This window comes from Oncorhynchus mykiss, chromosome 18, assembly GCF_057628025.1.
Source record: "Oncorhynchus mykiss isolate SJ-2025 chromosome 18, ASM5762802v1, whole genome shotgun sequence".
NCBI classification, from domain to species: Eukaryota; Metazoa; Chordata; class Actinopteri; order Salmoniformes; family Salmonidae; genus Oncorhynchus; species Oncorhynchus mykiss.
The window spans coordinates 25,619,021-25,631,571 of record NC_143039.1 but is presented as its reverse complement, the minus strand read 5'-3'; the positions used below and the strand labels follow the sequence as shown (position 1 = coordinate 25,631,571).

Sequence of the window (12,551 nt, the reverse complement as noted above, 5' to 3'; positions counted from 1 at the left end):
GCAGGGAAGAGTAACAGGGTGGTTGCCGGCTAGTGACAGTGACTAAGTTCAGGGCAGGGTACTGGGTGGAGGCCAGCTGGTGATGTCTATTTAACAGTCTGATGGCCTTGAGATTGAAAAATAGCTTGTGTCTATCGGTCCCAGCTTTGATGCACCTGTACTCGCCTTCTGGACGATAGCGGGGTGGCTGAGGTCCTTTAATCTTCTTGTGACACCGGGTGCTGTAGATGTCCTGAAGGGTAGGCAGTGTGGTCCCGGTGATGCGTTGGGCTGACCGCACCACCTTCTGGAGAGCCCTACACACTGGTCACTTTAATAATGTTTAGTTACTGTTTTTACATACTGTTTACCCGTGTCTCACCCATACTGTATTCTAGTCAATGCCCTCCTATGCAACTATTGCTGTACATACCATTCTATCCAGGTATGCTTCAGATATACTACATACTGTAGCATAAGCACATGGTTTGGAGGGCTCTTAGATATCTTAATATAGTCTAGAATTACATATGAGGAACATGTATTCTGAGTAAACGGTTCCTTTAAAGATGGTATAGTGTGTTTAGAAGTTGTTTTGGCTAAGCATCCAACTTGCTGTTTCCAATGTTTGAAAAATGGCTTTGAATTGCTCTGCAGTATGTTCAGGTATCAGAAAAAGAATTACAGCTTCCAATCTTTTCAGTGGCATGTTTAAAGAGTCATACAGTAGTTGAGCGTCACAATTTATTTATACGTATCTGTACAAAATGTAATTGGTTAGACTTGATTATGTATACCTGTGGCAATAGACATTCAGGAGAATGAACATTTACTAAATGTTTCAGACAGGAATGTATTGTGTAGATCCAATATGCTGTCGGATAGATTGGAATAGTACAGGAGTGTGTGTGTGCTCTATTCATATCTTCAGCATGCAGTTCCAGATACAGCCCTGCCATTAGTTGAAGGCTGCCAATCCAATAGTTTCAAAAAAGTACTCACTTCCTGAGATCAGTATTCAAATATTTGTAAAAAAATAAAAAGTAGTTGCTTTCTCAGATCCATATTCAACACAAGTAGGTACTCATAGTTTGGAAACATAGTAACTTTGAGGTCTGTTTTTGTACTCTGTATTCCAATAGTTGTAGTCACCTCCAAAGTAGCTATTTGTTCACCCGGAAAGATTTTTACTTTCCACAAAGCAGTTAAAAAATATTTATCCCAGGTCTGAAACAGAGCATACCTAACATCAGAACCTTTTGTTATGATTTCAATACCATCATTGAGCACGGACGCACACACATACCCAGATCACAAACACACACACACCCAGACAAACACACACACACCCAGACAAACACACACACACACCCAGACAATCACAGTTCAGTAGTACTAGTAGTAGCCACATAGCTAGAATAACAGACAGCTGGAGACTTCAACAGTCCTTTATTAGGTGTCTACAGAAAACAGAAACAGTGAGAACTACCGGGGTGTGTTCAGAACACAAGGTTTCACAGCGTTTGGAAACTTCTCTATAGAGCCGTTTATGGGTGTATTAAGAGGGACCACAAAACTACAACTTCCCATTACTTACTATATCATTTTAGGCTGTGTGTGTTAGGATTCCCTACTGGCCTTATGCCCCCGTGTGCACTTGTCCTGCTCACTCAGTCCCCTTCATGGATGTGAAAGCATTGGATTAATCATGGACTTGAGTTTTCACCATGTCAAAATAATATCTGACATGATTTTCTTCATACCAGTCCATTCCTTTTAAATCCACAAGGTGGGATGAAGGTACACACTTCAGGGAGAGGAAGAGGTATCAGGGTGTTGATGTTGGGAGGGTGGTGGGGGGGTTGATACGGTAGGTCTGTAGGAGGGGTGAGTTGGAGATGGGGGGTGTCAAGTTGAGAAGGGTGGAGTAGATTGGAGTGTAGAGGTAAGTCTGTAGGAGGGTTGAATGAGTAGAGGAGCTGGAGGAGCGTAGAGGTAAGTCTGTAGGAGGGTTGAATGGAGTAGAGTGGAGCGTAGAGGTAGGTCTGAATGGAGTAGATGTGAAGGGGGGGGGGGGGGGTTTGGCAGCAGCAGAGAAGTGTTTTCTGTAAACAGTGAACGGCAACAACTAGAATAGGCCTAGTTGTGTAGTAGGAGTCTTTGACAGTGGTAAGGCAACTGGTCAGACTACACAGGACGTGAGGAAACCCAACAGGAAATGATGACATCAAACAGGACATGGCGAAATGACAAGCGCTACAGTGGGTTTTCCACTTTAGAAACAGGCTTCCGTCACAATAATCATAATATAAAGAAACAACCATGCACAACACGCATATGGAGAGAAAAAATAACCACTGGGATGCAAACCTTAATAAACAAAATAACAGTTCTTCCATTTTCTAGAGGGAAATACCTCATAGCGATCCCTCTCTGAATACTTTAAAGAGTAAGAGCATGACTGCCCGATCATTTTCAGGCTTGACTGAGTAACTGGGTTAGAGCTGTTAGAGTCATGGGGTCTGGATGGGACTTGGTGAGGCAGAGTCACAGTGAGGTTATTACTGAGTCATTACTTACTGACCAAGGCTTCTGCGCTGAGGTGGGGGTATGGGGGCTGCATAGTGTAGTAAACTGGTGTTCAAACACTGAATGGACCAGTCTCTGCAGGGGTTATTTCTGCAGGACCAGGCCACACACAGATGCACGAACACGCACACACACAGAAAAACAGAGAGAGAGAGGCCCAGGATGTGACTGTTTTTCAATACGTCATGCTCTACCGCTTTCTCTTCTGATTGGTCGAATGCCAGTTCCCCGCCCCGCCCTGACTGACGCATCTCCGGCCTGCCAATGGATGCCCTCTCCATCCGTCATCCCTCCTCTGGCCCTCTACTTGAGGAAGCAGTCCAGTTTCCTCTGGATGCTTTCGAAGGAGTCGGCTCCCATGTAGTCCGCCTGGCCCGCCTCCCATCGCTGCCTCCTCTCCTCACTGGACACCTGGGGCGCCTGAGGGGGAGGCGGGGGGAGGATGATCTCAACCACACGGTCACAGACGACCTCCTATAGGGGGTGGAGGGAGAGAGAGGGTAGGCAAACAAGATGAGCGTTCTGAGACATGGAGAAATACTCTAATACAAATACAAGGGTGACAGCCATGAAGCATTTCCCCTCAACCAATCAGCAGCTTCCTCTACAGAGAAACAGAACTAAGGGCAGGGGCCGGGGTCAGTGGGAGTGAAAAGCCAATCAGCTTCTTCCTGTTACCGTGGCAAAGCCAATAAGCACAGCCGGCCGGGTTTCTAGATTTGAACTAGGGTGTCAGAAGTATAGCACTACATCGGTGACTACATCGTCACCCTACTGCAATATTATTATTGCACTACATAGGGCATATGGTGCCATTTGAGACATGCCCTTCAATTACCTGTTTAAAGTATCCATGAGAGACAGGGAGAGAGGTTACCATGTCAATGACATGTCTCTACAGAGGGTCAACACACACCATCATCAGCGACTGAAACATGCAAATACTGTACTTAAACTTCTTTACGATTACACTGTACTCACATACACAAACTGTCCTTCAACAGTCCCGTCAAAACGCATACAGTGCCTTAAAGTATTCGTAGCACTTGCCTTAATCCACATTTGGTTGTGTTACAGCCCGAATTCAAAATGGATTAAATAGATGTGTTTCTCTCACCCATCTACACACCATACCCAGTAATGACAAATCAAGATTTAAAAAAAATCAAAATAATTTACACACCCCTGAGTCAATACATGTTGGAATCACCTTTGATTCGATTGTCAGTACTGGAGATCTTACGTACACACGCTATAAGGAGACACACACAGTACCTCAGTGCAGCCGGAGCAGAACAGTGTGTCTCCATAAGAGTCTCTGAGAGCAGGTAGGACCCCAGAGGAGTAGAGGTTCCACCACTGAACCAGGAAGTCAGGGTGCAGGTCACCCAAGCCAGGCGTGAGGGTGTGACCTTTGACCTTCCCAGTCTGGGTGTCATAGGAGTAGTTCCATGGCTTCACCTTCCCCAGGAAGTGGACCACCTTAGCCTCATGACCGTACCTACAAACACACACACCAGAGGTTGTAAATCAAATCACATGTTATTTGTCACATGCTCTGAATACAACAGTCGGGGAATTTTTACAGCCTACGACTTAGGTCAGTTAGGATCACCACTTCATTTTAAGAATGTGAAATGTCAGAATAGTAGAGCGAATGAATTATGTCAGCTTTTATTTCTTTCATCACATTCCCAGTGGGTCAGAAGTTTACATACGAAATACTAATTGAGTGTCGCATTGCCTTTCAATTGTTTAACTTGGGCCAAACGTTTAAGGTAGCCTTCCACAAGCTTCCCACAATAAGTTGGTTGAATTTTGGCCCATTCCTCCTGACAGAGCTGGTGTAACTGAGTCAGGTTTGTAGGGCTCCTTGCTCACACATGCTTTTTCAGTTCTGCCCACAAATTGTCTATAGGATTGAGGTCAGGGCTTTGTGATGGCCACTCCAGTACCTTGACTTTGTTGTCTTTAAGCCATTTTGCCACAACTTTGGAAGTATGCTTGGGGTCCTTGTCCATTTGGAAGACCCATTTGCGACCAAGCTTTAACTTCCTGACGGATGTCTTGAGATGTTGCTTCAATATATCTACATAATTTTCCTCTTTCATGATGCCATCTATTTTGTGAAGTGCACCAGTCCCTCCTGCAGCAAAGCACCCCCACAACATGATGCTGCCAACCTTGTGCTTCACGGTTGGGAGGGTGTTCTTCGGCTTGCAAGCTCCCCCCTTTTTCCTCCAAACATAACGATGGTCATTATGGCCAAATAGTTATATTTTTGCTTCATCAGACTAGAGGACATTTGTCCAAAAAGTACAATCTTTGTCCCCATGTGCAGTTGCAAACCATAGTCTGGCTTTTTTAAATGGTGGTTTTGGAAAAGTGGCTTCTTCCTTGCTGAGCAGCCTTTCAGGTTATGTCGATATAGGACTCGTTTTACTGTGGATATAGATACATTTGTACCTGTTTCCTCCAGCATCTTCAAAAGGTCCTTTGCTGTTGTTCTGGGATTGATTTGCACTTTTTGCACCAAAGTACGTTCATCTCTAGGAGACAGAACACGTCTCCTTCCTGAGCGGTATGACAGCGGCGTGGTCCCATGGTGTTTATACTTGCGTACTATTGTTTGTACAGATGAACGTGGTACCTTCAGGCGTTTGGAAATTGCTCCCAAGAATGAACCAGACTTGTGGAGGTCTACAATTGTTTTTCTGAGGTCTTGGCTGTAAAGTTTGGGTGTATCTTTTGGTAGATATACTCCCAGATATTTCATGGATGAAGAGGTCCAGGTGAAGTTATACCTGCTCTTCAGCTCTTCCTGTGGGGTATAATTATATACTAGGGCTTGGGTCTTGTGTACGTTAAGCACATACCCTGAATAATTTCCAAATGTTTGTAAAACATCCATCAATCTAGGTACACTTGAGCCTGGGTCTTTAAGGAATAACAGAACGTCATCAACATACATGCATATCTTATGTTCACTGCCTCTTATTGTTATTCCCTCTAAGGTTGGGTCCTGTCTTATTGCCTGAGCTAATGGTTCGAGGTACAAGGAGAAGAGCGTGGGTGAAAGATTACAGTCTTGTCTTGCCCCTCGCTCTAATTTTATTGTTTGTGACAAATGTCCATTTATCTTTATTCTAGTGGTCAGACACGAATACAGTGTTTTGATGCACTGTATCACTTCTTTGTTGAAACCAAATCTTTCCATAACTTGGAATAGGTAATCCCATCCCACTGAATCAAATGTTTTTTCTGAGTAATATTGCACTTGTCTTATTCTGAGTAGTGGTCCATGACATGTAGTGTTCTCCTTATGTTGTCCTCTGTCTGCCTATTTTGTATGAAACCAGTTTGATCTCCATCAATCAATTCTGGGATTATGCCCTCCATTCTTTTGACTATTATTTATGCATATAGTTTATAATCTGTGTTAAGAATTGCGATAGATCTATATGAACTGCATTCCTTCTTACCTTTACCCTCTTTTGGGATTACAGATATGATGGCCTCTCTCCAGTGCCTGGAGACTTGTTTACTTTTAGTTGAGATATTCCTTTATTAATTTCTTCGGTGGATATTTCTGAAGTTAGTCTATCATTTTGCTCTATCCCAATTGAGGGGAGATTGAGTGAGTTCAAAAAGTGCTCTGTTGTCTGTGCATCTGCCTTCTCTGGTTGCTTGTACAGATTTGTGTAATATGATTCTAATTAAATTCTGTATTTCATCCAATTTGCATGCAATCTTCTTTGTTTTGGGTTGTTTTATGTTGAAAATGGTATTCTGTGCTTGTTGTTTCCTGAGTCTCCAGGCTAGTAATTTGGTTGCCTTTGAGCCTGCTTCATAATATCGTTGTTTCAGGAACCTGAGCTTTTTCTCTACTTCTCTATAAATCTGGTAAAACAGGAAATTGACCTTTTGAATCTATTGTAATATAAAGAGGGTATTTGTATTGACTAGGAGATCGTTCTAAGTTTAATGTTTCCTGTATTGTCAGTAGTTTACGTGCTTTAAATCTTTTTCTTGAGATCTTTCCTCTAATTACCGCCTCAGCTGCATCCCACAATGTATCAGGGGATACTTCCCCATTATAATTATTCCCCAGATAGATGTTCAATTCTGTCTTTATTGATTCCTTGAATGCTGGATCATTCAGCATGCTTGTATTAAGTCTCCATATAGTATTTCTTGGTTTGCTATCAAGGTGTAGAGTTAGGTAAACTCCATTATGATCTGATAAATCGCCCTGCCCAATCCTACAATCCTTAAGCCTGTGCATTGTACATGAGAAAGTAGTCTAACCTGGAGTATTCAGTGTGGTGGGCTCAGTAAAAAGTAATTTATACAGCTTTCATTTTTGCTTGTAAGCAGGAAGCTAGAATTATGGTCAGATTTACCAAATGGAGGGTGAGGGGAAGCGTTGTACACGTCTCTGTGTGTGGAGTAAAGGTGGCCCGGAACCCCCCCCTCCTCTGGTTGCACATTTAACATGCTGATAGAAATGAGGTAAAAACGTATTTAAGTTTCCCTGCATTAAAGTCCCCGGCCACTAGGAGCACCACCTCTGGATGAGCATTTTCCTGTTTGCTTATGGCCGTATACAGCTCATTGTGTGCGGTTTTAGAGCCAGCATCGGTCTGCGGTGGTATGTAGACAGCTACAAAAATAACTCTAGGTAGACAGAGTGGTCTACAGCTTATCATGAGATACTCTACCTCAGACGAGCAAAACCTCAATACTTCCGTAGATATCGTGCACCAGCTATTGTTTACAAATATACATAGGCTCCTAATCTCAGCTTGTTACCTGTATAAAAGACACCTCTCCACAGAAGCAATCAGATTCCAAACTCTCCACCATGGCCAAGACCAAAGAGCTCTCCAAGGATGTCAGGGACAAGATTGTAGACCTACACAAGGCTGGAATGGGCTACAAGACCATCGCCAAGCAGCTTGGTGAGAAGGTGACAGTTGGTGTGATTATTCGCAAATGGAAGAAACACAAAAGAACTGTCAATCTCCCTCGGGCCTGGGGCTCCATGCAAGATCTCACCTCGTGGAGTTGCAATGATCATGAGAACAGTGAGGAATCAGCCCAGAACTACACAGGAGGATCTTGTCAATGATCTCAAGGCAGCAGGGACCATTGTCACCAAGAAAACAATTGGTAACACACTACGCCGTGAAGGACTGAAATCCTGCAGCGCCTGCAAGGTTCCCCTGCTCAAGAAAGCACATATACATGCCCGTCTGAAGTTTGCCAAGGAACATCTGAATGATTCAGAGGACAACTGGGTGAAAGTGTTGTGGTCTGATGAGACAAATGGAGCTCTTTGGCATCAACTCAACTCGCCGTGTTTGGAGGAGGAGGAATGCTGCCTATGACCCCAAGAACACCATCCCCACCGTCAAACATGGAGGTGGAAACATTTTGCTTTGGGAGTGTTTTTCTGCTAAGGGGACAGGACAACTTCACCGCATCAAAGGGACGATGGACGGGGCCATGTACCGTCAAATCTTGGGTGAGAACCTCCTTCCCTCAGCCAGGGCATTGAAAATGGGTCGTGGATGGGTATTCCAGCATGACAATGACCCAAAACACACAGCCAAGGCAACAAAGGAGTGGCTCAAGAAGAAGCACATTAAGGTCCTGGAGTGGCCTAGCCAGTCTCCAGACCTTAATCCCATAGAAAATCTGTGGAGGGAGCTGAAGGTTTGAGTTGCCAAACGTCAGCTTCGAAAACCTTAATGACTTGGAGAAGATCTGCAAAGAGGAATGGGACAAAATCCCTCCTGAGATGTGTGCAAACCTGGTGGCCAACTACAACAAACGTCTGACCTCTGATTGCCAACAAGGGTTTTGCCACCAAGTACTAAGTCATGTTTTGCAGAGGGGTCAAAAACGTATTTCCCTCATTAAAATGCAAATCAATTTATAACATTTTTACATGCGTTTTTTTTATTTTTTATTCTGTCTCTCACTGTTCAAATAAACCCACCATTAAAATTATAGACGGATCATTTCTTTGTCAGTGGGCAAACGTACAAAATCAGCATGGGATCAAATACTTTTCCCCTTCAGTGTATAACCCCCAGCTGTATGTTATTAATATCGTCGTTCAGCCACAACTCGCTGAAACATAAGATATTACAGGTTTTAATGTCCCGTTGGTAGGGTGTACGTGCTTTCAGTTTGTCCCATTTATTTTCCAGCGATTGAACGTTGGCTAACAGTACGAATGGCAAAGGCAGATTAGCCACTCGTCGCCTGATCCTCACAAGGCATCCTGATCTCTTTCCACGAAATCGGTTTCTTTCTCCTGCGAATGATGTATGATGTATGATGAATGAAATCGCCGTTCTGATGTCCAGAATCTCTTTTCGGTCATAAGAAACAGTACTAGCAACATTATGTACAAAGTAATTTACAAACAATGTGAAAAAACAAACAAAATAGCACGGTTGGTTAAGAGCCAATAAAACGGAAGCCTCTCAGCCATCATAGTGTGTGTGTGGTTAACTAGGAGAGAGTGTGTGTATATGACCTGTATCTGCAGTGTGTGTGTGGTTAACTAGGAGAGAGTGTGTACTGTATCTGCAGTACCAGTGTGTGTTATTTGAGGGCAGGCCTGAGCCACTCCTCTTGTGAAACTCAACACCACACACCCTTTCAACTGACCTTGGCTTGGCTTATTAACACCAAAACAAGCACTCTCACTCTTCTCCCTCATGCTCTCTCTCCTGATGCTCTCGCTCACTCATTCGCTCACTCTCGCCGACACACACACACACACACACACGAGGGCAGGAAGCCAGGGATTTGGAGCTAAAGTGTGATGTATGAAATAACTTCTACTGTGACAACATTGGAGTGTGTGTGTGTGTACCTACTGTTTGAAGGCTGGTAGATAGGTGTATATAGCGATGCTGCTGAGGTTGTAGATGAAAGGCAGGTGTTTGGAAATGTCTGCTGTTGACCAGGTATTGAAGAAACTGTTCAGAACTCCTTGGTCCCCACCTAGAGAGAGAGAGAGGGGGGGGGGGCGGGAGCAAGGGTGTGGGAGAGAAGAGGGGAGTGAGAGAGAGAGAGAAAGAGTGGGGAGGTTAGACGAGAACACAAGGTATTTTAGGATCTATAGGAGCTTGTTGGCAGCAGAGTTTAAGGAAAGTCCATAGGAGATAGAATGTTTATTGCACCACCCCAAACTCAATCTTTGTACCATGTATTTAATATTTTACTGCAGCTGCTTGCTCTTGGCCAGGGCTTCCATCAAAAACACATTCACATCTCAATGGGACTCACATGGATAAAACACATTCACATCTCAATGGGACTCACATGGATAAAACACATTCACATCTCAATGGGACTCACATGGATAAAACACATTCACATCTCAATGGGACTCATGGATAAAACACATTCACATCTCAATGGGACTCATGGATAAAACACATTCACATCTCAATGGGACTCACATGGATAAAACACATTCACATCTCAATGGGACTCACATGGATAAAACACATTCACATCTCAATGGGACTCATGGATAAAACACATTCACATCTCAATGGGACTCATGGATAAAACACATTCACATCTCAATGGGACTCATGGATAAAACACATTCACATCTCAATGGGACTCATGGATAAAACACATTCACATCTCAATGGGACTCATGGATAAAACACATTCACATCTCAATGGGACTCATGGATAAAACACATTCACATCTCAATGGGACTCATGGATAAAACACATTCACATCTCAATGGGATAATAATAATAATACAGAATTCACCATCAAAGCTGCCGTTCTCAGTGCAGTGTGTCATAAGGCTGCGGTATGTTTCATTGGATGGTTTAAAGACGAACACGCCCGAGTTGAAACAATCTGGCCAACCAGGATCAGGCGCAGCAGATAACTCCTCCCTCTCAAACAGCTCATCAATGTTGGACAACACCTGCGTACACACAATATTGAGCCCTGTATACAGACTTGCTGTAATTTGTACTGAGTAAGGAGTGAGTGCGCTCACCAGTGTGTCTGCGTCCATAAACACACACTTGGTGTAGTGTGTGAGTGTCCAGCAGTGCAGCTTGGTGAAGGTCACTCCGAGGTCTGGTCTCTTCATCAGGGCCAGGTGGGCCGTGTCCCCAGAGTCCAAGATATCCACCACACACACCTCGTCATAGATGCTACTCAGCATGGCCCTGCAACACACACACACAGTTTGAGTTGTGTGTTACCTGCTCAGGTGTGGACAATACAAAACTAACAGAGACAAGGCCATGGGTGTGTCAAACACTGAACATAGATCATGGGTTGTGTGTGTGTATATGAGTGCGAGCATGTGTATGTGTTACCTGCAGGGCTCTGCTACGTGCGGTCCAATCAGAACCACCAGTTGTTTGGTTGTGTTATGGTTGCGTAGCGACCTCCCCAGAACCATCGCTCCTTTGGCATAGTTGTCATTTGTGGCCAGAGTCACATATGCTTGGTCTAATCACACACACACACACACACACACTTGTAAATAACACTGGAACAGAAAGAGAGAACAGCTTCTGTCTGGTACCTGGACCCTCTCTACAAGGCTTATATCAATACTTCAGCTAGGGTAACCATAGACCCTCTACCCTTCCCTACCATAGAATAGCCCTATAGCTGACCATCTATCCGTCCCTACCATAGAATAGCCCTATAGCTGACCATCTATCCGTCCCTACCATAGAATAGCCCTATAGCTGATTCCCTACCCGTCCCTACCATAGAACAGCCCTATAGCTGACCCTCTACCCGTCCCTACCATAGACTAGCCCTATAGCTGACCCTCTACCCGTCCCTACCATAGACTAGCCCTATAGCTGACCCTCTACCCTTCCATACCATAGACTAGCCCTATAGCTGACCCTCTACCCTTCCATACCATAGTACAGTGTGAAAACTATAGGGCTATTCTATAACTGTCATATGTCAACTTGTGGTGATAATGTCATAGGCTGTTCTGCACGAGCCGATTCCACTTGTGAGATTGACCACAGAGACAAGAAACGAGTCGTGTTTAAAACGAGTGATGAGGATTTAAAACACCTTGTGTGAGCTCTCGGGTAAATATTGTAGAATTCATGAGCATATAGCGAAAGTGCGTGTTTGATATATCCCTACGCAGAGAGTAAACAAGTGCACACTTCGGGATGGAAGAGAGAGGGAATTCAGCAATGGCCGAGCCGCACGTAGGCACAGACACTGCAGGACCGTTAACACAACAAGCACACGGTGTACTTTCAGTTTAAGTCATCATAATTGTTGCCTACGCGGATAACGTTACTTTAACGACGTCGCAACAGAAAACTAGAATCTACATATAAATATGCGCATTCATCAAACCATATATAAATCACATTGTTGCTGAAAGATGCAACGCAAAACTAATGCAATTTTCGTGTGATTCAGCTATAGCTTCAAACCATAATATAATAAAACATAAAATAATATAGCAACACCGTTTAATGGTTATAGGCTACTCCTGTCATCCTTATTAACCAACTGTCCGCTGTCTTACCCGTCATGGTCAGTTATTCGGTGTGGCCGTAGCTCGGAGGGTCTGGAGTGCTAGATTCGGTGAAAAACGGGAGTTTTTCGGTAGCAACATAGAGCTAGAAGACACAGCTGTAAAGAGGACGAAATCAAGTCAGGAGGCCATATTCGCGTCATGTGATCCGTCACAGCGCACACGCCCACCACAATACACACACACACACACAAACACACGCACAAGCAATTTAGAATCGAAATGTTTGCCAGTTTTAGTGATTATTTCAGTTTTATTATAGTTTTTAAATAGATATTTGATCTTAAGGATAAGCCTAATGATCATACTTGTTCACAAGAACGGAAATATAAAATAGCGGTAAATAGTACGAATATATCAACATCAATCAGTATTATTTATGGTAAGAAAGAGCTT

At 43.8% G+C, this 12,551-nt stretch overlaps 1 protein-coding gene across 1 annotated transcript; it reads right to left on the bottom strand.

Annotated features, from left to right (window-relative positions):
* Positions 1–1,411: 1,411 nt before the first annotated feature.
* On the bottom strand, positions 1,412–12,353 carry LOC110527394 (glycogenin-1). The gene is made up of 7 exons (XM_036952101.2): positions 12,147–12,353; positions 10,948–11,083; positions 10,620–10,794; positions 10,382–10,544; positions 9,465–9,591; positions 3,844–4,069; positions 1,412–3,042 (listed from the first exon to the last, which is right to left on the bottom strand). Exons 1-7 carry the CDS (start codon positions 12,151–12,153, stop codon positions 2,872–2,874), a joined length of 1,005 nt encoding a protein of 334 aa, XP_036807996.1. The 5' UTR covers positions 12,154–12,353; the 3' UTR covers positions 1,412–2,871.
* Positions 12,354–12,551: the final 198 nt, after the last annotated feature.

Coding starts and splice junctions, on each gene's coding strand:
- LOC110527394 (XM_036952101.2), bottom strand. Junction 10,795..10,947: donor CACGTAGCAGAGCCCTGCAG/GTAACACATACA, acceptor TGTGTGTTGCAG/GGCCATGCTGAGTAGCATCT. Junction 10,545..10,619: donor TTATGGACGCAGACACACTG/GTGAGCGCACTC, acceptor GTGTGTACGCAG/GTGTTGTCCAACATTGATGA.